The 26,677-nt window shown below is 44.6% G+C and overlaps 1 protein-coding gene across 1 annotated transcript in view; it reads right to left on the bottom strand.

Annotated features, from left to right (window-relative positions):
• The window catches only part of DOCK5 (dedicator of cytokinesis 5), a 215,655-nt gene that overhangs the window by 129,242 nt on the left and 59,736 nt on the right, over positions 1-26,677 (bottom strand). Inside the window, exons 2-3 of the mRNA XM_082624873.1 lie at positions 25,397-25,480; positions 1,900-1,940 (exon numbers count right to left, since the gene is read on the bottom strand). Coding sequence (XP_082480999.1) covers positions 1,900-1,940; positions 25,397-25,480 — 125 coding nt within the window. The remainder of the gene's footprint in view (positions 1-1,899; positions 1,941-25,396; positions 25,481-26,677) is intronic.

Here is a 26,677-nt window from a genome sequence, read left to right as displayed (position 1 = left end):
AACTGTGGTCTGGGGCCTTGTTTCAACACAATTCACATTCACCAGTTAAAAAATTCCCTTTGATCTTAAAGTTCAGATGATCTTATCTGAGAGTGGATTTTTGTTTATGTTTTAAAATTAACTTTTTTTTTAAAGGATTGGTAATTAAGTGACGTAAGTATTGCTGCTCTTGAAGAAATTTAGAATTTTAAAATTGTTCACTCTATTCATGCTTTGAAAAATAACTACCACCTCCATAATTATGAGTAAAATAAACACTATAGGGTTAAATCCAAACCAAGAAGCAGAGGTGGCTGTAAACTAGGTTCTCTAGTTAACAAGCATCCCAGAAGAAAAGGTCTTCTGCTTTGGTCCTATCATGATCTCATTCACGCCAGAACGTCTGCTGTCTTAGGTCCTTACATGAAAGCTTGGGGAAACTACAGTCAGCAAGAGATTATTCATTTAATCAAATAACTTATAATTATTTTCATTATAATTAAGCTGAAAATGAAGACATGCGGCACAAGCATCTAACTGTGGGTAGAAAAATTCAGCATCCGGATTTGGGGAGGGAATAAAAGGATCAAAATGGTGGGAGTTGATACCTGCATTAAAAGCAAATACGCCTTTATTTTGGTAGATTAGTAAACTGTCAGAGTTAATAAACTGTGTGTGTAGACACACATGTGCAAATACTGAGTGTTATCTGAGGGTCAACAACATAGAGTGCTTGAGTAGGACAGTCCTGTTTTTTGGGTTTTTTGGCTGTACCACGCAGCACATGGGATCTTAGTTCCCTGACCAGAAATCGAACCCAAGCCTGCTGCATTGGAAGCACAGAGCCTTAACCATTGGACCACCAGGGAAGTCCAGGACAGTCCTGGTTTTAAATGGCCCTACACCTTGTGGGAAAGTGTTTTTCTGGGCCCGTAGCTCTTCTGAGACTGTGTGCTAACATCACTTCTGTACTGTGCCATATCTGAAGAGTAAAACCTGTGGATTTGTGAGGGGTTTTTCTGTTTTTGTTTTTTTTACTTAGCTGTTGATAAATTCTGAAATGTTTCTCTCACCCCTCCCAATTCACTATGTTGCATGTGAACTAACTGTGAAATAGTACGACCCTATCCACTTTGTTCTGTTCAAAAGAAAGTGCTGACAGGCTATGCTGTCCCAACGTGCAGTGTCACAGGAAAAGCGCTGACCTGACCTAAAATGAACTGAGGGGGTATTAACCTAACTCACAGAGTTTCTTTAGCTTGATGATTAGCAGCTTTGGCACTGCCAAAAGGAACCCACGAGGGTCAGAATTTTTCAAACTCTTTGCCCATGATGAGTGCAACCCAGCACTACTATCATAAAACATAATGAAAAATACATAAAATACTGTAAAATCTATACCTAACACAAAAGTTTCCTGAAACACTACTTACCGTCGCATTCTATTCTCTTTCTATTTTTCAGTGTTGTTTTTAGGAAAATGTTGGGTATAACCCACTCTACTGATTTCAGTTTGAAAACTACTATTCTGGTTTAACCATTTTTTAATAAAGGAAAGAGTCAAGTGGAAATGGGGAGACCCTTTGGTTCTGAGATTTCAGCACTGGAACTAAAGGATAAAGGGAGAAGCCCAGGTCCCCCCGCAAAACAGAGCAATGTCCCTGTGTGACCCTATGGCTCAGCTTGAGGGAACCAGGAGCAACAAGTCCGCAGAGGCCCTACCTGGGGTGTCAAATTCACCTCCGGCCTTTATCCTTGAGTTGGCTGGGAAATATGGCCAAGGTCAGAGAATTTGCTTTCAAATCTAAAGACTAGCCGTCAAAGAGAAAGCGAACTAGGTCTACAGACAGCAGATAATGGAATCAGATACGAGCACACAAAACTGGCACACAGATTTCAAACTGAAACAATAAGCCATACCTTTTTAGATTTATTTTGGAGGGTATATCCTCTGTACCAACCTGTCAGGGTAGAAGAGAACACAAAATCTTTTGTTATCTGGGACAATATAAAGACATTAGCAATATACGTCCTCAACTTGTTAGGACACTGGGGTGGAATCCAGGAGACATTTAGCAGACAACATGAGCATTCTGGTTTATTATGCAATAAAAATCTAGATCTATTTCAGAGCTTTAGTCTCTTGATAACGAAAGGATTTAAAATTCACTTAGGACCATGCCTCATCCCTACTCCTTTGGAGAAAGGATAGAACAACAAAAAAAAAAACAAGACAGAAGGCAGCCCAACCTCTCAACACCTTAATACTTCCCAGCATTCAATGAATGTTTTTGTATAAATGAATATGAACTTTCATCCATGTATATACATTCTGAAAGTCACCTTATCCTATTACAATAGATTATACTATTCAAATAGATATTTTAAAATAATTTATATATAGTCTCTCCCTCTCGCTTTCTCTCCTACTCCCACCTCCCTCCTCCCCAAGTTCCCAGGTTAAGAACCAATATTCTGGAACAATTTTAAATCGGAGTAGCAAACCTTATGTATATAAATATTTACACCTAAAAACAAACTGAAATAAATAATGAAACAACATTTTCAACAATTCTTGGCAATGCTACAATACCCCCTACAATGAAAAGATTTTATGTGTTTGCTTAACGAGGCTTTAAGTAAAGTCTTTAACTTCCTTTTAAAAATTCTGATCCATACACATATTCCTATGGATGTTTTTCCCACCCTCTATCTTGTAAAGGGAGTACACTAATCTGTCCATAAACAGATATTGTATACAAAATATTTATTGAACACCTACTATAGGTAATTCACTGTAATAATATTCCTCATTCCCCATGCCCATGAGGCATCAGTGTGGTCATCTTGCTTAAGTAAACCCTGTTGTCCGTGGTCCAGGTGTGTAAAGTAGCCATACACACGCAGTGAGCAGACGCAGGCTGTAATGAAAACTTCACGCATCATATTTCTGGACAAACCTATTACATAACTGGAAAATATACACACACTCCAATGTTCATAGCAGCACTACTTACCACAGCCAAGACATGGAAACAACCTAAATGTCCACCAACAAATGAATGGATAATGAAAATGTGGTACATATATACAATGGAATACTACTCAGCCATAATGCAGTAACGTGGATGGACCTAAAGATGATCATACTAAGTGATATGTGGAATCTAAAATACAACACAGGGCTTCCCTGGTGGTGCAGTGGTTGGGAGTCCCTCTGCCGATGCAGGGGACGCAGGTTTGTGCCCCGGTCTGGGAGGATCCCACATGCCGCGGAGCGGCTGGGCCTGTGGGCCATGGCCGCTGAGCCTGCGCGTCCGGAGCCTGCGCTCCACAACGGGAGAGGCCACAGCAGTGAGAGGCCCGCGTAACCGCAAAAAAAAAAAAAACAAGAAAAGATATAAAATACAACACAAATAAACCTATCTACAAAACAGACTCACAGACATAGAGAACAGACTTGTGGTTGCCAAGGGGGAGGGGGGTGGGGGAGGGAAGGATTGGGAGTTTGGGATTAGCAGATGCAAACTACTATATATAAAATGGATAAACAACAAGGTCCTACTGTATAGCACAGGGAACTATATCCGATATTCTGTAATAATCTATAATGGAAAAGAATACAAAAAAGAACATATATAACTGAATCACTTTGCTGTAGACCAGAAGCTAACACAACATTGTAAATCAACTACACTTCAATAAAAAAATAAATTAAAAAATATTTCAGGCAACTGTTAATAGCATTCTAGAACTCTCTTGTAATTTGTTCTATATAAAATCATCCAACACTGGACACGCAATCTGTTTTGGATATGTTAAAGCAGAGAGTTGAATTTACCTTCTTTGAGTATGGATTTATTAATATTTTCACAAATTTTAAACTGTCAGTATTCACACATGTTAAGGATTTTGCTATTTTTTTACCAGTTAGAATGGGGTATTATGCTGTGAACTGGTTATAGGTTTGCATCAAGGCCCATGGTTGACAAAAAGATATCTGAACAGGAAAACACTGCTCCCAATTTAAGATGCCAAAATGCACGCGAGATCCAGTTATACCCACACCAAACAATTCTCCCAGGCCTCAAGAGTCTTCACCCATCTCTACACACTTGCTTGGTTCTGCTAACATGTGAAAATGACTTTTGTGGGACTTCCCTGGTGGCGCAGTGGTTAAGAATCTGCCTGCCAATGCAGGGGACACGGATTCAAGCCCTAGTCCGGGAAGATCCCACATACCGCGGAGCAGCTAAGCCCGTGCGCCACAGGTACTGAGCCTGCATTCAAGAGCCCGCGAGCCGCAACTACTGAAGCCCGCAAGCTGCAACTACTGAAGCCCGCGCACCTAGAGCCCGTGCTCCACAACAAGAGAAGCCACGGCAATGAAAAGCCCACGCACCGCAACTAGAAAAGCCCGCACACAGCAACAGAGACCCAACACAGCCAAAAATAAAAAATAAAATAAAATAAACTTATTTAAAAAAAAGTAAAATGACTTTTGCATGAGTAAATGGCTTCAACTCCATCCTGGGCTGGGGAGGGGGAGGCAAGCTGAGAAACAAGACTTTAGTCTCTTCCAAGCAGTTTTCATCTCTCTATGTCCTATAAACCCAAGATGTTACAACACAGACTGGGTCACTTTCAGAGGGGAATTTATCTGTACTTTTGTCAATAATGTTTTTGCACAGCTGTCCATCACAGAATTATACTTCTGAAACCTGTTGTTTTTGAAAACTTTTTTTTTTTTTTTACCTCCTAAGTCTTCTCTAGAATTGTGGTGTGTGCATAACCCCTATCTAAAGGCTCAAAATTACCACGCTGAATTTTACAAAAGTGAACGCTTATGTTCCTTGTTCCTTGGCATTAGGTAGTAGCAGAACATTGTCTATTTCTGGAGTTTTCATCATAGACTGTCAGGACTCCATAAGTTCAATAGCTTAAATGCAAGGGATTAGTAATAGTCCAAGAGTAGGTTTGCTCATTTCCACATTACCAACCAGGGTTGTGATATAAGCAAGAACATGATTTTCCAATTAATCCCAACATTTAAAGCAAGATAATTACAGTTAAATATGGTATGCTACTGAATGCATATCAACAAGCAGCTATAATCAGTAAGTTGTGTGAACTGGTCAGAATCTCAGATGCTTTCTTAAATTAGAAAATGAAGGAAATGGTGGGGGGATGGTGAGTCCAGAGGACTAGTCTCACTTATAATTAGGTGAAATGACCATCTCAAAAAGTAAGCTTCCAGCAACCATGTGGAACATCAAAAGTGATTCTACGCTAAGTGTTGCTCTTCAGTTCAGGAGAAGTCATTTCTGTTTTCCTGGGACTGCCCCATTCCAGAATAAAAATCTGTCCTCTCCAATTTAAAAATATCAGAGCGTCCCTTATTCCATTGTCAAAGTCGCTTACTTTATCTGGTTTCTCAGATCATCTCCATCGGCCAAGACTCCATCACCTGCTCCATTTCACCTCACCTGTCCAGATGTATCTCTGGCCACTGCCCACTTCCTGGCTCCCATAGGACAGGTCCCTTACTTGGCTCCCCACCCCCTCTACATGCAACCATTCAACAAATATTTATCAAGCACTAGTTTAGATACCATGATGCAGTGGAGAGCGAGAGTTATCATGAAGATTACACTCTAATGTAAAATAAATACATATATAGATAGATATATGATGATCTCAGAGAATGGCAGTGCTAGGAAGAGGCACTCAAGGAGAGCACATGGCAGAAAATGATTAGTAAACATGGGACATGATGTCACATAAGGTACCCAAGGAAAGGCCACTGTGAGAAGCTAAATGGAACCAGTCATGAAAGAGGAGACAACAACAAGAAGGTGGTCAGAGGGAGGCATGATTCTGGGTCCTGACTGCCTATTAGATCCAAAATACCAATGCCTGGGCCACATCCCCAAATACTCTGATTTAACTGGACTCAGGGGGGGCCCACGCTTCTAAAAAGTTCCCCTGGTCATGCTACCATGCACCACACACATAGGTATCATGGACCACAGAGGAACTGGGGTTTTATCCTAGGCACAAGGGGAATCCCCTGGAAGGTTCTAAATGACATCAAGCCTCACACTTTTAAATGATGCTGCTGGCTGCTCTATAAGAATGGATTGTCGAGGTGAGACACAGTGGAGAAAGGACACCAGTGACGAGACTGGCAGGTACCACGAAAATGGGGAGAGATGAAAAGACGGAGGACCTATTGTGAATCGATAAGAGATGCTCATGATTTAGCTGGGACTAGCCATTAACTGGGGGAGGAAAGGCAAATCCTCAAGGGCACTTGGGTCTTGGATGTAAGCAAATGAGTGGACGGTATTCTTCTTTGGTAGGAGAAGACTGAAAAAAGAAAAACACTAGGGAACAGGAGACAGAGGCAGGAGACCTATTTGGACTTCTGCTTCCCATCCTGAACAAGTGAGCCCTGAGCTATTAGGCAGGATGGGGCAACTTAGGCATCTGCAAAGGTGTGGGTGGGAGGATCCACACGGGACCAGGCTGGCATGGGCTGCCAGAGCCCAAGTAGAACAAGGGGTGCATCCATGTGGGCGTGTGGGGCTCACATGGGGCGTTAGAGCCTGAGTGGGGTGAGGAGAAGGCTATCCACACGGGACTTGGGGCGGGGGTGGACTGCCACGGGTAATCAGAGGTGAGGAAGCCGTCCACGTGGGAGAAGGCGGTAATGAAGATGGGGAGGGGCTACACGCAGGGGAATTGATCAAATACGCAAACATACTAGAAGGAGTGGAAGCCAGGCTTCCTGCTATCACAGAAGGGAGTTACAAGGACAGAAAGCAAAAATACTAGAATGAACCCTGTGATGCTGAGTTGGAATGGAAGGTATCCCCGTGTACTCATGACTTTTAAAATGCGTAGAGAGGTCAAAATCCATAGAGGTGTTAATCTATATTTATACACACATGCAATATGAGCCCTAGCTCTGCTGACACACCTGTTTAGTTTCTATTTTTCTGACCCTGATGCAGCTGATGGAGATCTCAGAAAGAAGCCCTGGAACTGGCCCAGAGAGCATCCAGACCAAACTGAAGCCAGAGGACACAGGATTCCATGAGGAACAAATCCAAGGAAAAAAAAATGGAACTGTGAAATTATCTCATTTGTCTGAACATATTAGAGGGAGGCAAATGATTTTGTAGAAAGTCTGGCTGTAAAATAGAGGTAGGTCCACAGAGAACCAAGAAAAAAGAAATAACACCTCTAGAAAAACCTAGTATTCAAGAAAGGAAATGTTATCAAGGTAAATGGATAGGTTCTGCTTGCTTATACCCACCCCATGGGCACAATAATCTAAATAATAACTATTTTTAAAAAAACAAAAAAATTGGGCTTCCCTGGTGGCACAGTGGTTGAGAGTCCACCTGCCGATGCAGGGGACACGGGTTTGTGCCCCGGTCCGGGAGGATCCCACATGTTGCGGAGCGGCTGGGCCCGTGAGCCATGGCCGCTGAGCCTGCGTGTCCGGAGCCTGTGCTCCGCAACGGGAGAGGCCACAACAGTGAGAGGCCCGCGTACCGCAAAAAAAAAAAAAAAAAAAAAAAGTGACACAGAATTCAACCAAAAGGCATTGCTCAAATATTACTGAACATTTTTGTTGGAAACTACCTTGAAACCAGTTTGAGTCACATGTGAAAAATCAGAGCTTTGACTCCAGTTTCTCCACTGCTTTTACTTTGTTCTGTGCCCCAATGACAGTATTAATCTCACTCACTTTGTGCTCCAAAATGGATTCTGAACGAGTCCTGCTATTTCCAAAAGTTCAACACACACTGGAGATTCATTTATTCATTCAACAAACAGATGCTTAGAAGAGCAAGACCTACAACATCTCCATCCTTCTTGGTCTTGTTTTATAACAGGAAGAGAAAAACATATACATGTGAACACACAAGGCTATGAATAGTCATTTCATAAAGGGCTAAAAGTTATGAAGGAAGGAGTGACAATGCACCCCAGTGTTCACTGCAGCACTATTTACAATAGCCAAGATGTGCCTAAATGTCCATCGACAGAGGAATGGATAAAGAAGATGTGGTATTTATATACAATGGAATATTACTCAGCCATAAAAAAAGAACGAAATAATGCCATTTGCAGCGACACGGATGGACCTGGAGATTATCGTACTAAGTGAGGTAAGTTAGACAGAGAAAGACAAATATCATATGCATGCAGAATCTAAAACAATGATGCAAATGAACTTATTTACAAAAACAGAAACAGACTCACAGATTTAGAAAACAAACTTATGGTCACCAGAGGCGAAAGGTTGGAGGGAAGGATAAATTAGGAGTTTGGGATTAACATTACATACTACTATATATAAAATAGATAACCAACAAGGGCCTACTATATATCCCAGGGATCTCTACTCAGTATTTTATAATAACCTATAAGGGAAAGGAAACTGAAAAAAGAATAAATACATACATAAGTATATGTATGTTTAAATGAATCACTTTGCTGTACACCTGAAACTAACAGCACTGTAAATCAACTATACTTCGAGTAAAAAAAAGAAGAGTGACAAGTGGAGGTGGGGTTACTTCAGTGTATGTGGTTAGAAACTTCTCTCTGCGGACAAGCAACTGGAGCTGAAGATTCACATTGCTAATGTGGTCACTCATTTATTATACATAAAAACACTTATTCAACCCCAGCTGCCAGACACTGTCTTCAAGGAGGAAGGAAATAGATCCTAAACAAATAATGAAATACAAAGGTCCCCTTTTTTTTTTAAACATCTTTATTGGAGTATAATTGCTTTACAATGGGTGTTAGTTTCTGCTTTATAACAAAGTGAATCAGTTATACATATACATATGTTTCCATATCTCTTCCCTCTTGCATCTCCCTCCCTCCCATCCTCCCTATCCCACCCCTCTAGGTGGTCACAAAGCACCAAGCTGATCTCCCTGTGCTATGCGGCTACAAAAGGCCCTTTAATGGTAATGCTTGGAGACTGGCACACAAAGGGAGGGGTATGAATATGCTGAAGGCAATTACTGACTGGGACTCTGAAGATCTTTTTGAACCATAAAAGCACCATTTAGATGTGTAAGGCATAGAGCATTTTGCAAAATCTCTCCTCATTTTGCAGTCCCAGGATAAATTTGTTTCCTCTCTGCCCCCTCCATCAATAAATTATTTTTTTATTGTGGTAAATTATACATAACATAAAATTTAACATTTTAACCATTTTTAAGTATACAGTTCATTGGCATTAAACACATTCACACTGTTGTGAGATCATAAATAAATAATTTTTGACCTCCCGGGAATTAAAGGCAAGAAACAGATAGGGAGCCGTTGTTTCTATGTACCCTCACTGTGTGTGTGTCAGGGGAGGGTCCATAGACGAGAAGCAGGTGCTAAATCCTGTTGTTTTTTTAAGTGTCACTGGCCTGGTAGCTCCCTGGGTGAAGCACAGTTAATTAGGCCAAGGTCAAAGTTCCATCCCTCGTGGGCCAGGTAAGCCTGTCAGGTTTCCATGGCCACAGCCTGCCCTCCCAGCCCCAGTAAGTGTCCCTCAGAGAGATGGGTGAGGTCCCTCCCTCTAGGGAAGCTGAGAAGTAGCCACACTGGGTGCAAACCCCTCCCGGGACAGCCGGCTTGGTTGCTGCATCTTTATCTGAAGGCAGCACAGAGCCCTGGGGGTTCAGGATGTCCATTTTCTGAATGCAAGGACCATCTCAGTGAGGCTTTTGAAACTAAGTCCAAAGGCAGAAAGTGGAGGGATACAAAGACGGTAAAAGACGATTCTATTCTTTTGTAACTTTTTGTGAGACAAATCAGTCATCTGGGTTAATGATCTGATCAATTTTGTGCCTTTGAGACAGGCACATCCAGTAACTGCTGGAAGTCTGAGCTCCAAAGAACTCAGAGTTCACGGAAACTTACCCACACCTCAAAAAGAGGAAACCCAGGCAAGGAACTGAACAGGTTGTCCAAAGTCAAGCAGTGACTTACGAGCTAAGCTGGGGGTCAGAGCACAGGTCTCCTACTGCCCAGTTCATAGTTCGCTGCCTCCCCAGCTCCCCTGCTGGGGAGATGGGGCAAATGGGATACTTGCTCAAGGCACTGCCTCTCAGAGGAGGGAAGCTTGGCCACAGAATCCTCTCAATAGAAACCCCACATGCACAAGCACGGCAAGTCAGCAGAAAAGAAAGAGATGTGGTTTCCATCTTTTATTTCTTGAATGAACAAGGAAGAGACCTGTCTTTGCGGTACCTGGCACACAGCAGACACTCAATAAACTTCTTTTTTTTTTTTTTTTTTTTTTTTTTTTTTTTTTTGCGGTATGCGGGCCTCTCACCGCCGTGGCCTCCCCCGCCGCGGAGCACAGGCTCCGGACGCGCAGGCCCAGCGGCCATGGCTCACGGGCCCAGCCGCTCCGCGGCATATGGGATCCTCCCAGACCGGGGCACGAACCCGTATCCCCTGCATCGGCAGGCGGACTCTCAACCACTGCGCCACCAGGGAGGCCCAGACACTCAATAAACTTCTGATGAATATATTCATGAGAGAGAACTCCTAGAGCTAGTGGCCATGGATGGAACAGACTGATGCAAGGTCCACTAAAATCTGCTCCTCTGGGGTGAGATCTGACTGCAAGGTCTGAGACACCCTTCACCTCTCTCCCGGGAATCCTATGCCCAGTAGGCAGAGTGGGGTGGGGCCCGAGCACCTGCCCAGGAGGCCAGAAAAGAAGAGGCAGTGCTCCTTATAAGGAAGATTCGTTGAAATCAAAAGGCCTGGGTCTCCATCCTGGTTCTGCGCTCACTAGCTCTGCGGGACTCCATTTCTTCAACTATTAATTTCAAGTAATTAAGGCTTTGATCTCTCAAACATCCTTCCACCAAAACATTGCTTTCTCCTCCCCCATTTCCTCACCTCATAAAATCTAACTCCATAGCTAACAGGCAGAGGTTTGCTCTCGTTGCCTACCATGGAGGGTGACGGTAAGGCTTCTCCTTTCAACCAGCACACACCTCCTCAGACAAACGGAGACACCTGGTCCAGGCAGTGGACCAGCGCGAGGAGTGGGTCCAAGTCACAGTCGACAGAACGGAGGGGTGACATACCCAAACGTACCCCACAAAAGTGGGAAATCTCTCTGTGACCTCACAGACGCCCCTGAAGCTCAGTGAGAGGGAAGAAAGAATTTCCTCCAGTCTAATCAACCTACGGACTCCGGTTTGCCCATTCCCTTTCAATTTTCTAGATATGGCTTTTTCTTTCCTTCTTTCTTTTCTAAAGCAAAGTAATCCTGGCAGCCGTTCGTCCTCCTGGCTCTTGTCTCTAATTCCCCTCTTCTGTGGTCCGTTTCTCTAACTTATACAACCACTTCAAGCAAGCCAAAATGAATGGATGCAACATGTAGCTTTCTCAGTAGTAGGAATGAATTTGCTGTACCTTATTCTTCTATTGGTTTTGTTATCATCACACCAATATTTGCAAGATGGATGAGAAAGGGGTACACGTTTGTGGCTGAGGAATCATTTCATCAAGCAAGATACATTAAAGGGGACTTCCCTGGTGGCGCAGTGGTCCAGAGTCTGCCTGCCAATGCAGGGGACACGGGTTCGAGCCCCGGGCTGGGAAGATCCCACATGCCGCGGAGCAACTAAGCCCGTGTGCCACAACTACTGAGCCTGCGCTCTAGAGTCCATGTGCCACAACTACTGAGCCCACGTGCCACAACTACTGAACCCCGCACGCCTAGAGCCCATGCTCCGCAACAAGAGAAGCCCGCACACAGCAACGAAGACCCAAAGTAGCCAAAAATAAATAAATAACTAGATAGATAGATAAATTTATTTAAAAAAAAAGATACATTGAAGGAGCCTCGCTTTTATAAGGAACTATGCTGGGCTCTGGTGGGGGGCCTCACTCAAGGAGTTTGGGCCTCTAATAAACCCCAACTCCTGATCTGGAAGACTTTCTAATCTAATTGCTAGTAAAACAGAGACACACAGGTGAGGGGGGAGATATAAACTTGCCTGTCTAGTTAACCAGGATTTCTGGAATTTCAGTGCAGACTGCTTTTTCCGTGAAACCACCTAAGCTGCCTGAGAAGGACACTGAGATTAGAGGCGAGAGATGAAGGAGGGAGGGAGGCTCCAGGAAGATAGGAAACTCATCCCGGGCAGAGGCGCTGGAAATACGTGAGCCTTCGCTCAGAGGACGAATCAGCTGAAGTGAGGAAAGCCCTCCAGTGTGACCCCGCCCTGAACCTAAGACCCCTTCCACCTGGTCCCCTAGAAACCTGCTCCAAGTTCCTCAGTGGAACGCCTCTTAAACGTGAAAGTGTGAGACCTCAGCATTAGACTCCAAACGTGAACCGCAGGGCCCCACTTTGTGGACCCGGACGGCCAGGGGTGAGGAGACACCGCCAGGGGTGCGATAAGACAAGCAGTGACAGAAGCAGAGGTGGAACCCAAGAGTGGTGACAGCGTTAAGAGTCCCGGTGGCAAAACATCAGAAGCAAGAGGAAGAATATGAACCACGTGGGACCTTCCCAGAGCGTCAGAGCCAAAGACCACTGGGTCCGATCCACGTGCCCTATTTACTAACTCAGATGGGAGGGCACAGCTGCGGACCCGAGCTATACAACCACAGACACGCAGGGAGGGAGAGACTGCCACGGGCTGGGGGGGGGTGGTGGTGGTCAGAGACACTTCCAGAGACCTCTCTGCTGATCTCATCCCAGACCCACCTGCCAGACCTAAGAGGCTTGGACAGACCATCCGTAACGGTTGCCCACTGCCTCCGTCATGCTTCCCTGGAGCGTGTGGATTGCAGGAGGGGGACCAATCTCTCTGGGGCGGGGGCGATTCTGCTCTGCTACCCAAATACAGACATGGCTACCTGCTCAGAGGAAGCCAGCTGTTGAAAACTGGCCGGGGAGGAGGTGTGTGTGGAGGGCAAATGAGGCACCCAGCACTGGGGGGGGTGAAGCGGGTCCAAGCACGTAGTGAGCTCAGAGGGCAGGGAGGAGACCGCTGGCCAGAGTGACTAGTTTGCATGGAAGAGCCACGGAGGGAAGTTAAGTCCAGAAAGAGCTCACACCCTGATACATTTGGGGCAACGGGAGACTCGTCTGATCGCCATTCAAAACGCAGAAGAACCTAACCGACTGCGGCAAACTGTCCGTTATGTCCAAAATAGAAGTGTTATTTCCTCAAAGGCCTTGGGACATGGAAAGCACACTCTCCTTGGATTCCATGGGACCCTGGGTGGGAATCACAGCTCTGCCATTTCATAGCTGTGTGCATGTCTTCAAGTTTCCTAACCTTGATATTCACATTTATTAAACAAGCATCAATAACTCTGACCTCCCAGGACTGTAAGCACTGAGATGCAGTACCTGAAAGCCCTTTGCTCAATGCCTGGCACGTAGAGGAATGGAAAACGCCAGAGCTGGAATGGTAAGGACCCCAGGACATAATCCAGGGACCGGCTCCTACTCTTACGGCCATCATCTGCTTCCTATGCTGATGACAGTAGGAGACTCTATGTGGAGTTCTTTTTCTGAGGCATGTCTCTGTGCTCTCTGGAAGGAAGACCAGAACCTCTCTAAATTATTATTAAATTACCGATGACAAACACAGCAGAAGCTGGAATCAAGCTGGGGGTAGCTTCTCCCCAGAGCCCTCGGGGCTGATAAGAAGACATACTTTTATTTTCCAACAGAATAAGTTCCCTGCCCCAAGCAAAGGGTAGGGAACATGACTTTAAGGGAACGAGAACAAGAAAAAGTAGAAGAAACAACTTGGGCGATAGAAAAACCATATGACAGTGGCTACAACAAACAAGAAACACGGGGCCGGACACCCCAGGGCCTGAGCAGAGACTGGATACAGCCTAAGGAGAACTCAAAGGTCACCAGAATAGGTGACTCTAAGGTCTGGTTAAACACTCAGTGGGCAATGAATCTGCCAGTAACACATATTGAAGAAGAAAAAGTCCCCCTGACCCATACCCTTCGTTTCCAACGATAACAACAGATGCTTATTCCTGCATGGTGAAAACTAAACAAGCATTCAAGATTAGGAATTTAGTGTACATTGTTCCTGTCATTTAAAAGACGGGCTAAATTGCTAGGTACAGGTATTTAAAATCTATTTCATGGGCTTCCCTGGTGGCGCAGTGGTTGAGAGTCCGCCTGCCGACGCAGGGGACACGGATTCGTGCCCCAGTCCGGGAAGATCCCATATGCCGCGGAGCGGCTGGGCCCGTGAGCCATGGCCGCTGAGCCTGCGCGTCCAGAGCCTGTGCTCCGCAATGGGAGAGGCCACAACAGTGAGAGGCCCGCGTACCGCAAAAAAAAAAAAAAAAAAATCTATTTCATTTGTCAAAGTGAAATGCACACACATTTAATACTCTTGTTCAAAAGGCAATCATTAAGGATGCCTATACAGAATATAAGGGTTAGACAAATAATCTTTAACGAGAATCTTCCCTGTCTTGCCTTGTCCTTCCCTAGGTGTAGCCTGAATTACACATGGAGGTGAGGCCAGGAAAAGAACTGCTGTTCTCGAGCTTTTGTAAGACTCCTTTGTAGCACGTAAGTTTTACAGGTAGCGTGTTTTCTGCTCTTACAACACTTTCTATTGAATGATTTGCGTCCGTGGGCTGAATAAAGTGGGGGTGCTCTAGCAGAGGGTTAATATTTATGATGTCTAGGCCTCCTTATATGCTTTTAAAGATCATAAATTAGTGACATTACCATGAGCAGAGCAGAGGCATCTATGTATCCTTCTCTCTCCAGATACAGGCAAGAGGAGAAACGTCTAATTCCAATTTGCCCTCAATCAATTTTGAACTTTCCTCTAGGCCTTTTTCTTTCCAAGAACCCTTCAGAGTCTTCTTACTCAGTCCCAGGATGGTTTGATGGGCTATAGGTTGCAATGGGGATGAGACACCTAAGGCACTTTTTTTTTTTTTTTTTGCGGTACGCAGGCCTCTCACTGTTGTGGCCTCTCCCATTGCGGAGCACAGGCTCGGGACGCGCAGGCTCAGCGGCCATGGCTCACGGGCCCAGCCGCTCCGCAGCATGTGGGATCTTCCCGGACCGGGGCACGAACCCGTGTCCCCTGCATCGGCAGGCGGACTCTCAACCACTGCGCCACCAGGGAAGCCCCTAAGTCACTTTTGATAAAAGTTACATGCCAGTGTGTGTGCATATGGCTGAACTGCTGTGCAACAGAAACTAACACAGTATTGGGAAGCAATTATACTCCAATAAAGATCTATTAAAAAAAAAAAAAGTTACATGCCAAGTAATGTGAAGGCCCAGCATTCAGAGGTGAGAAGACACCCTGAGTGGTCACGTACGTGCCTGGGACGCAAGGAGCCTGCTCATCACTTTGCCGCCTTCTGAACCCCTGGATCCCACCAAGAGCCCTTGGAGACCAACACCAGAGGCTTCCTCACGAGAACCTTCCTCTACGGCATCCCCAGTACATCTCTGCTTTCAGGCTGAGCTTGCCTCCTTCAGCACGTGGGCCGCGGCCCAAATGGGCCAACGCCAAGTACCAGTTCATGACGAAGTAACCGAATGAAGGCTCCACTCAGAAAACGGTTCCGAACCTGATCCTAGAAGATTCTACACTTGCCTATACGCAAATAACACAAATTTTCAAGATGGAATGTTAGAAGAACATTCGAGTGTATCTCAAAAGGAAAAAGAGAAGGCATTCTCTTTTGGATAAGATTAAACCTGAGGTGGGGGGAGGGATAAACTGGGAGATTGGGACTGACATATACACACGACTATATATAAAATAGATAACTAATAAGGACTTACTATATGGCACAGGGAACTCTAGTCAATACTCTGTAATGACCTACCTGGGAAAAGAATCTAAAAAAGAGTGGATATACTTATACGTATAACGGATTCACTTTGCTGTATATCTGAAACTAACACAACATTGTAAATCGACTATACGCTAATAAAAATTTTTAAAGATTAAACCTGAGATGAGACTTTTCACCAGCTCTACTTTTTAATTAGTTTTTTTTTTTTGTAAACACCCTCCTACTGCCACACACGTCTATGGAAAAACACATCTCGGGAACATGTGTCCCCAGGAGTAGTAGCTGACCAGCTGTCCTTAAGGTAAAGGTCAAACAGATGTGGGAAGTGATCGGCACACTCACCAAAATGCCACAAGGCCTACCTTGCATTCAAGGCTCGAGCCAAAACGTTTGCACGCAATGCTTGTCGTAAAATCCAAGCTGTTGGGCTCACTGCCATTTACATTTGAGAAAGGCAGTTGTTTTTCTAACTAGAACACGGTGAGGTTATGGATTCTGAATTACAATAAAGTTTCAATTATCTTGACTAATGGGGTAACAAAAGTAAATGAAAGTTACAAATACATCGAATGCCTTATTTCAGCTTAAACCCAGTAAACTTTTACACATGCTGTCAAGAACTGACTTTTTTAAATCAATTTTGATTTTGTCTCTCACTACTCTTATGGTCATTGGGCATGGCTGACCAAAGAGAGAAGGAAGTGAATAGAAAAGAGGAACAGTAAAGGGATGACAAGACTGCCAGGCCGACTCACTGTTGCACAGGACAGTAGGAGATGACAACTTCTCAAATCACAGAATCAGTTTTGAAAAGGTTTGATAAGACCTTACTGTATCATAGGATCCAATGGAGGGTTCTTTTTCTGTTTTAATTTTATTGAAGTTTAGTTGATTTACAATGTTGTGTTAATTTCTGCTGTAAAGTTATACACATATAAATTCTTTTTTCATATTCTTTTCCATCATGGTTTATCACAGGATATTGAATATAGTCCCCTGTGCTCTACAGTAGGACCTTGTTGTTTATCCATCCTATATATAATAGTTTGCATCAGCTAATCCCAAACTCCCACTCCTTCCTCCCCCCACTCCTCTCCCCCTTGGCAACCACAAGTCTGTTCTCTATATTTATGAGTCTGTTTTTGTTTTGTAGATATGTTCATTTGTGTTGTATTTTAGATTCCACATATAAGTGATATCCTATGGTATTTGTCTTCGTCTTTCTGATTTACTTCACTTCATATAACATCTAGGTCCATCCATGTTGCTGCAAATGGCATTATTTCATTCTTTTTTATGGCTGAGCGATATTCCACCGTGTACATACACCACCTCTTCTTGATCCATTCCTCTGTCAATGGACATTTAGGTTGTTTCCATGCCTTGGCTATTGTGAATAGTGCTCCTATGAACATAAGGGGGCATGTATCTCTCTGAATTATAGTTTTGTCTGGATATATGCCCAGGGGTGGAATTGCTGGATCATATGGTAATTCTATTTTTCGTTTTTTTTTTTTTTTGCGGTACGCGGGCCTCTCACTGCTGTGGCCTCTCCCGTTGCGGAGCACAGGCTCCGGACACGCAGGCCCAGCAGCCATGGCTCACGGGCCCAGCCGCTCCGCGGCACGTGAGATCCTCCCGGACCGGGGCATGAACCCGCGTCCCCCGCACTGGCAGGCGGACTCTCAACCACTGCGCCACCAGGGAAGCCCCTATTTTTAGTTTTTTGAGGAACCTCCATACTGTTCTCCATAGTGGCTGCACCAGTTTACATTCCCACTTAACAGTGCAGGAAGGTTCCCTTTTCCAGTGGAGGGTTCTTAATACCACATCTCAGAAAGATGCCTATTAAGCCTCTTCTTGGAAAAAAAGTCCTCAAATACACTCTCTTCTCTTTTATGCCTCTGTTAGAAAGTTTTGTCAGCTATGGAGCTAAAATTTAGTGCCATGTAACTTTACCTACCCATCATAATACTGCCCTCTGTGCTTACTCAAAAAAGCTTGCTTTATAAAGATGAGACTCAACACATGTAGAGCCCAAGTCATAATCCATGTCTATACCTTTTCATATCATAAGGTAGTGGATTTCTTGATTAAGGTGCATTTCAAAACTGACCTCATTCCACACAGAAGAAATATATATGTTGAGGACCTCCTATATACAGACAAATGCTCCTTTTTATTTCAACTTTTCAGGATTGCCTGTTTCCTCTGGTTCCAATACAATCATGTGTGCTCTCCTCTGGGTCTTTACCAAATTACACTGAAATCATATAACACTTTATGGCGTACCTGCCTCTGCAGAGCTTGGAACGCCTTTGAGACATTATCTCATTTTGTTATTTCCAACAGGAGCCAGTTGTGCTGTTTACCCCCAGAAATCACTGTTAACACCAGTCACCCTCTCTCGAAAGCTTGTGAGTGGTTTACGGAGCTGAAAATGAGTTAAACAATGGATATGAATCAAAGGCAGGAAACCAGTACCCATTGGTGGAACAACAAACCCTGAGCCTGAAATCACCTGTGACTGGAATTTGGATAATTACAGGAAAGGAGAGCTTCATGGCAGCAGGGATGCTGAAACCTTACTTTTCAAGTCACTTGCATGTAATCACTTTCAGTTCAAAGAGTGATCCGATTTTAGAGGAAATGACCATGACACAAAGAGAGTTCAAATGTCTTGCCCACGGACAGTTACCTTAGATAAGACAGGGACAAAGCCATGCAAACTAAAGTGGTCCTTCTCCTTTCACTCTCCATCACTTTCATCCGCCTCTGGTCTATATAACACCATCCTTTTCTCCCCATAGCACTTATAAGTATCTGAATGCTTTTGTTCACATATTTTGTTCACTTGTTTTGTCCATCTCTTGAATGAAATCCCTGTGAGAGCAGAAACCTTGCCATTGTGTCACTCAGGTGACCTCAATGCCTAGAACATCTCTTGCGGTCAATAAATGTAGTTGGCACAGAAGAGCATAATACTTGCTCAGCGAGTCCTGTTGAATGAATAAATGACCACAGCTGGAACCTCCCCCAGGTTATCAGTGCTTTTTCAGTCATGCCCATGGATCTGGGGTGGGAAAGAACACTCACACGGAGAACAGCTGTCTCACTGCCAACTCTTTTCTGGTTAAAGAAGCAAAGACGTGGCAGTGACTACAAGCAGGCCAGTGCCAAAGCAGAAGAAAGGCAAGGACACTTGTTTTAGTCCTTGAGGATTTCTGTTCCCTGAAAAAGTTTCTGAAGGCAAACAATTCTTGGTGGTCTATAAAAAATGAGCAATAGGGCTTCCCTGGTGGCGCAGCAGTTGAGAGTCCGCCTGCTGATGCAGGGGACACGGGTTTGTGCCCCAGTCCGGGAAGATCCCACATGCCGCGGAGCGGCTGGGCCCGTGAGCCATGGCCGCTGAGCCTGCGCGTCCGGAGCCTGTGCTCCGCAATGGGGGAGGCCACAACAGTGAGAGGCCCGCGTACTGCAAAAAAAAAAAGAGCAATATACAGTTTCTCAGTCAATTCTACTCCCTTCCCTTATTTTTAGTAACAAATGACATTCGGGGCAAGGTTACAGAGAGGAACGGTGATAAGGGATGAGGAATGGCAACTCTCTCATGTGGACTGTGGTCTCCTGTTCTGGAGCCAAAGCTCAAGCAATCAGTCTGGCAGTTCCCCAAAAGGTTAAACACAGAGTTACTATAGGATCCAGCAATTCCACTCCTAAGGATACACCCAAGAGAAATGAAAACATACATCCACACAAAAACTTGTAGTTCATGGCAGCAGCATTATTCATAATAACTAAAACTTGTAAACAATCCAAATGTCCATCAACTGATGAATAAATTAAATGTGAACTATGCCTACAATGAATATTTTTTAGCAATAGAAAGATATGAGGTATTGACACATGCAACAACATGGATAAGCCCCCAAAAGATCCTTTTAAGTAGAAGAAGACAGTCACAAAGGACCACACATTACATGATTCCACTTACGTGAAACGTCTAGAAGAGGCAGACCGAGAGAGACAGAAATTCGGTTGGTGGCTGCCTGGAGCTGGGGGGTAAAAACCACTTATGGGTAGAGGGTTTCTTTTGGGGATAATGAAAATGTTCTGAAAGTAGATAGTGATATGGTTGCCCTACTTTGTGAATAGAGTACTTTGTAAATAATTATTGCATTGTATACTTTAAATGGGTCAACTGGATGGTATTTGAGATCTATCTCAATAAAGCCGTTATTGGAAAAAGCAGCTCACGCGGTAACCAAATCCATCATGTGGTCTGCACAAGGCAGGGCAATGCTGGCGTCTCATAGAAGGAGAAAAGCAGCCCTGCCCTATTCTATCCGGGGTGCTGTGGAGGTGGCCCCATCCCCCTTACTCTCCACACTACCTTGCTTTGCTCCCACAGGCTTGCCCTGGTCTCCCATTTATCTTCACTCATACAACAGGCTTGCCGAGCACCTACTGTATACTGGGAGCCATGCTAGGCACGGGCCCTGCCGATGCAGGAGGAGAAGGCCTTCAAGGAGCTACCACTTCTGGAATCATTCATTCAACCACAGGGAGGAAAACAGCAAAAGGAGAGTCCTAAGTGGTATTCTGTTGTGGGCAGAAAAGAATTTTTCAAGTCCGGGTTCCAGAAAGGTGAACTCATGTCCACACCAGAAGAGCCCACCCAGGTCTGGTATGCAAATATCTCAAAGGCAGGGTGTCTGGCGGGGTGGGACCCCTGGAGTCAGCGCTGACAGGAAGCTGAAAGACACAACCCCCGCCTCGCACGCCAGGGCCATGAAATGGTGCCAGCACCACCCTTCAATTCCATCTGGCAGTACTGTGGGTGTTTCCACTTTGTTTATTTTTCTAAAGGAAAGAGGAGATGGGGGAGGAGGGCTTGAACACAAGTTATTACTCAGCATTTCCATCATGTTTAATGTCTGCAAAGCCCTCCTGCCCTCACTGCGTCCTGAACTGCCTTGAATAATCAAGAAACTTGAGAACCCAGCCAAGAACTCAAAGTACTTAGCAGATAGAAGTACTTATCACTGCGTCTGGCAATGCACGCACCATTAAAAAAATTAATCCCATAAAATAAACACTAGTTTAAACCTTAAGCCAGTATAATCATCTCTGTAAAGCTGACCTGTCACTTGGCAGTTAATGAAGTGAATAAGCTCACGCTCTAAATCTCCCCTTTCACACCCTGACACATGTCCACTTTTACAGAACAGGCACTGACATCCTTCTTTTTTAAATTTTGTTATTCATTTATTCGTTCATTCATTCATTTATTTACTTTCAGCCACGCCTTGTAGCGTGTGGGATCTTAGTTCCTGACCAGGGATCAAACCCGTGCCCCCTGCCTTGGAAGCACGGAATCCTAACCACTGGACCACCAGGGAAGTCCCTCATGTCCTTTTTTGAAATGAAAGAATTCTGTGGCTGGCCCCCCAAGCATTTTATGGTAACAATTAACAAGAAAATTGGCTTCTTGCTGTCAGGACCTACAGCACCTGGATCATCATAGACCAGATGCAGCAGTGATCAAGTAACAGTTTTTTGTAAGACTGTCAACTGGGCCAGCACTTCTGGCAAGTATACGGCTGTTTAAGTTGTAATATATTAGATGCACTGTGGCTTTTGGACTCAAACTCCAGAAGGTATTTGAAACAGACGTGTTTGCGTGTTTACATTTATATTCAACCAAGCTTGGTGACCACATTAGCTTGGTCCATAGGAGTGCTACTTTTAGGAATGCTCATTGGTCGACTGGGAGATTACTAAGTAAAAATAATATGCACACTTAAAATTACCATTAATATGAATCATGTGAGGACAAAGTGTTTCAATCAACTATTTCAAGAAACATTGGGGTCACATAAAAATGAAAAAAAAATTTTGAAAACGTATTTAAAAGGTATCATTTACTTGATTTCAGATCAACTCTGTGCTCTTCCCTCCCACACTCTGCAGGTCAATTAGAAAAGCCTGACAATACCCCCCCCCAACACACACACGCTAACATGGTAAAGTAAAGAATTACCAGGTCTAGATCTGAAAAATAACAAACTCAGAAAGGCCAGCATTGGGGGCTGCTTTCCTCTTGGGGCATCTGCTAAATTAAGAAGAGTCCTGAGCGGCTAAGCAGCATTTCTGACAGCCTTGTGAGGTCAGGGAAGCCTGGCACTGCCAGTGAATCGGCTGCAATTTCAGACAAAAAAGACTAAGGAAAAAAGCATTACTGCAGATGAAGATAATGATAAAAAGTTTTACAAACAGGAATTAAAAGTTGGAATTGTCTAATATAACAATTCTAAAATTGTATGCACCTAAAAATAGTTCTGAGAATACAGAAAGCAAAAAACTGACATCACTGTAAACTGACGCAAACTGCAAACATGGTGGAAGATTTAACACAGTTCTCTCAGCAACAGAAAAAGCAGAAAGAAGGTTAGCATATAGCAAATTTGAAAAAAAAAAGTGACAAAATCATAATCTAATTGTCCTCTACAGAACTTTGCACCCAGTAATTGTAAAATATACATTATTTTCAAGCCCATGGAAACTGAACATGTGCCTTTTACCAGTATAATGGAAAAATGTGTGTCCATAAAGACTAGGTAGAGTAGATTAATTTGGCCCCAGACAAAGCTGTATGACCTAGTAAGGCTTGAAGAGACTATGGTTTCAATATGTAAAGGAGTTCAAGAAGATAAGTAGGACTTCCCCGGTGGTGCAGTGGTTAAGGATCCACCTGCCAATGCAGGGGACACGGGTTCGAGCCCTGGGCCAGGAAGATCCCACATGTCACGGAGCAACTAAGCCCATGCGCCACAACTACTGAGCCTGAGCTCTAGAGCCCGCGAGCCACAACTACTGAAGCCCACGCACCTAGAGGCCGTGCTCTGCAACAAAAGAAGCCACCACAATGAGAAGCCCATACACCGCAACAGTAGCCCCTGCTCGCTGCAGCTAGAGAAAGCCTGTGCACAGCAAGGAAGACCCAACACAGCCAAAAATAAATAAATTAAATAAATAAATTTATATTAAAAAAAGAAGAAGAGGGCTTCCCTGGTGGTGCAGTGGTTGAGAGTCCGCCTGCCAATGCAGGGGACAGGGGTTCGTGCCCCGGTCCGGGAAGATCCCACAAGCCGTGGAGCGGCTGGGCCCGTGAGCCATGGCCGCTGAGCCTGCGCGTCCGGAGCCTGTGCTCCGCAACGGGAGAGGCCCCAACAGTGAGAGGCCCGCGTACCGCAAAAAAAAAAAAAAGAAGAAGAAGATAAGTAGATTATCCCTAGTGTCTTGGTGATGCCATGGAATCAATGTTTGGCTGGACCTAAGATGGTGAGAATAAAAATGGAAGAGAGGGGTTTCCCTGGTGGTGCAGTGGTTAAGAATCGCCTGCCAATGCAGGGGACACGGGTTCGAGCCCTGGTCAGGGAAGATCCCACATGCCGTGGAGCAACTAAGCCCGTGCTCCACAACTACTGAGCCTGCTCTCTAGAGCCCGCGAGCCACAACTACTGAGCCCGTGAGCCACAACTACTGAGCCCACGTGCCACAACTACTGAAGCCCACACACCTAGAGTCTGTGCTCCGCAACAAGAGAAGCCACTGCAATGAGAAGCCCGCGCACCGCAACAAAGAGTAGCCTGCACTAGAGAACTAGAGAAAGCAACTAGAGAAAGCCTGCACACAGCAACGAAGACCCAACACAGCCAAAAATAAAATAAATAAATTTATTTAAAAAAAAAAAAAAAGGAAGAAAAAGAATAGAGTGGGAAGCATCCACACAGCCCTCCCTCCCTTCCCCTGCCCCTGGAAGCCGCACGAAGACACTCTGAAGTGTGTGAAGGGGAGAAGGATAATGCAAACCACCAGCCCTCTGCCTAAAACTAAAGGGAGGAAGAGTAAAAGCAGAGGCTTCTGTGCAATGTGGCAGACGGCCTAGCTTTCCTATGGCCGAGCCCTACTTCCTTTCCTTCGGACCTCCCATCTCCTCTTCCCCATCCTGTGTCTGTCTGCCTGGCCCTTGGAAGCCGCACTAGGTTCTAGACGACCACCCTTGCCATGCCATCATCAGAACCATTTACATGGGGGGGGGCAGACCCTGCAAATCCAGAGTTCTTGTCCTAACAAGCCTTACCCTATGAGAAAAATCTGCCTAGCTCCCCACCTCATTCCCGCCCCAATCTTCAGAGAGAATCAATGGACCCTCAATGTTCTTTGCTTTGATCCTCAATGTTAAGGGCCTAGAGACATGTTTGTTGTGCTCTGGGCATTTGGATTAGAAATGTGGATACGTGGATGAGTCCCATTAGGATTTAGAGAGCTTGAGTTGGAGCGAGAAGCCTGCGGCTGGGCAGGGGAGGGGGTTGCAGACGTGACCTGTGCTCTTCAGATGACCCGGGAGCCCTGGGTAACTGCCCAACAGCCCACTTACAGGTTAACTGGGACCCCCTCCCCAGCCCAACCTAGTTGCAGGAAATATACTAGTAGGCTTTCCAGACCTAGAGTCGCCTGACCTAATTCTCTGAAGGAATCTCAGCAACACCAGTAAGTCTCTCCCTCATTTCTCCCCGAGTCTGGGAACATTTAGTGCTGAGAAGAAAGAGCCACTTCAGCAGCTGGGCTTCCTTCGAGCTCCCGCCAGACCAGAGGCACACATGTCTCCTCTGGAGCCAATGCTGCGTCAGGCCCTTCTGCATCCAGTCACATTTTTGGGGGAATTTTTATCCGTTTATTTAACTATTTTATCTGAGAGAATTTTACAAAGAAATAAATGTTTTTGCCTTTTAGAATACGAGTTGAATTATATGCTTTTCCTATTTATTTTCAGTACCTATGAAGAGATAGCATCTTTCATGTATTAAGGTCTTGCTTCATGAGAAGTCACTGGAAATCAACAGTGCTTCATCTCATTTGCCTCTGTCACTAGTTGTATGACGTGAGGCACCTTATTTACTCTGAACATCAGTTTTCTCAACTACGTTAAAAAAGTGAGCATGGGTTAACTTGTGTAATTTTTAAGAGTTCTATATTTTTGAGAGTCAATAATACATATTTTTTCTTAATTAGAAAAAAAACCCTTGCCCTGCCACCCTTAGAGGATTGCCGTAAGAATTAAATAGGATGGTATACGTATAACAGCACTGAAACCTCACAAAATGCAGGGTCACATATTTTGGTTTTGGTTTTTTTTGGCTACACGGCGCAGCATGCAGGATCTTAGTTCCCCAACCAGGGATCGAACCCATGCCCCCTGCAGTGAAAGCGTGGAGTCTTAACCACTGGAGCACCAAGGAATTCCCCAGAGTCACATATTTTGATTCTGGTGTCTGGGTATGTCTGCGCTCATGCACTCAGCTGGCTGTTTTGAAATCACCCACAGTCCAAAACTGTGTACCCTAAGCACTTCTTGGATTTTTACTAGCATCACTTCAGATGTAAAGCACGTTGATATTTGCTCTAAGTGCCTTATGAATAAGTAACTTCTACTGTTTGGGCCTTGCTCCGTGTCTGGCAGAAGGCCATCCAGACTTACCCTCATACATCTCCAGGATGTGAACCGTGTCTCCAACCTGCAAGGACAGCTCCACATCTTGAGAGGCATTGTAGTTATAGATCGCTGGAAAGGAGAAATAAAAGAGGGAAATCATGGCATCAGTGGCAGTTAAAATACAAGTCACCAAACACATTAAAAAAAAAAAAAATACGAGTCACCACAGAGCACATTCAGTGGTTAGTGAACCACTCCTCTAACAAATAACCCTCTCCTTAATCATTTCAGGTGAATCGCCCACTGGAAAGCAGAGAGCATCCTCCTGGACTCCCATTACTGGTATGTTACAGTCATACTTCCAACCAACAAATATTGGTTGGTTGCCTACTATGTACCACATACTGTGCTAGAGACTGGAGACAGAGTGTTGAAACACAGAGATGTGGTCCCTATACCAGGGATTTTTAATAGTTTAGTACGGGAAGAGATATAGTAAATATATTATTACAGAAACAACTCCTTAATTAAAATGGTGATAAGAGTTATCAGCCTACAACACCACTGAGCTTATGATCTCTAGGGCATAGGGCGAGCCGTCTTCCGGCTTCCCTGACACAGTAACTGGCAGCCAACGGACCACGTATGAGTCCCACCTACCCCCCAGTAATAGACTAGCACTGGGTGGCTGCCTCGCCCCAGCTCTAAGTACCATGGGGAAATGGGGTGCCCCCAAGGTGACCTCCATCACCAGAGTCCTTAGGACTGGCAATGACTGGACCACAATCATACAAAACAGTAGACTAACTCTTGTAACTCCAAAAGAAGAAGGCAATGCCATTTTAAGATAGGTAAGAGCTCTGAAGAGACATTTTACCGAGAATCATATATGATGACTAATAAGCACCAGAAGAGACGTCCAACAACCATTAGTCATCAGGGAAATGCCAATTAAAACCGCAACGAGATACAACTTCTCACCCACCAGAATGGCTATTAATTTTTAAAAGGCAGACGTGGCAGGAATGTGGAGAAACTGGAACCCTCATGCATTGCTAGTAGGAACATAAAATGACAAAACCTCTTTGGAAAACGGTTTGGCAGTTTCTTAAAAAGTTAAACATAAATGTACAGGCAACCCAGCGATTCCGCGCCCGGTTATCTACAAAGAGAAATGGAAACATGCTGACACAGAAACTTCATGTGAATATTCATAGCTGTTGCGGTAGGCAGAATAATAGCCCCCCAGAGATATCCACATCAGATTCTGGAATCTGTGAATGCTTCCTCAGGGGGCAAAAAGTGTGAGTTAGTTAAGGATATGGA

Source organism: Mesoplodon mirus (assembly GCF_964341445.2).
Source record: "Mesoplodon mirus genome assembly, chromosome: 1".
NCBI lineage: Eukaryota > Metazoa > Chordata > Mammalia > Artiodactyla > Ziphiidae > Mesoplodon > Mesoplodon mirus.
The sequence above is the reverse complement of the archived record's forward strand: the minus strand, read 5'-3'. Positions and strand labels throughout refer to the sequence as shown.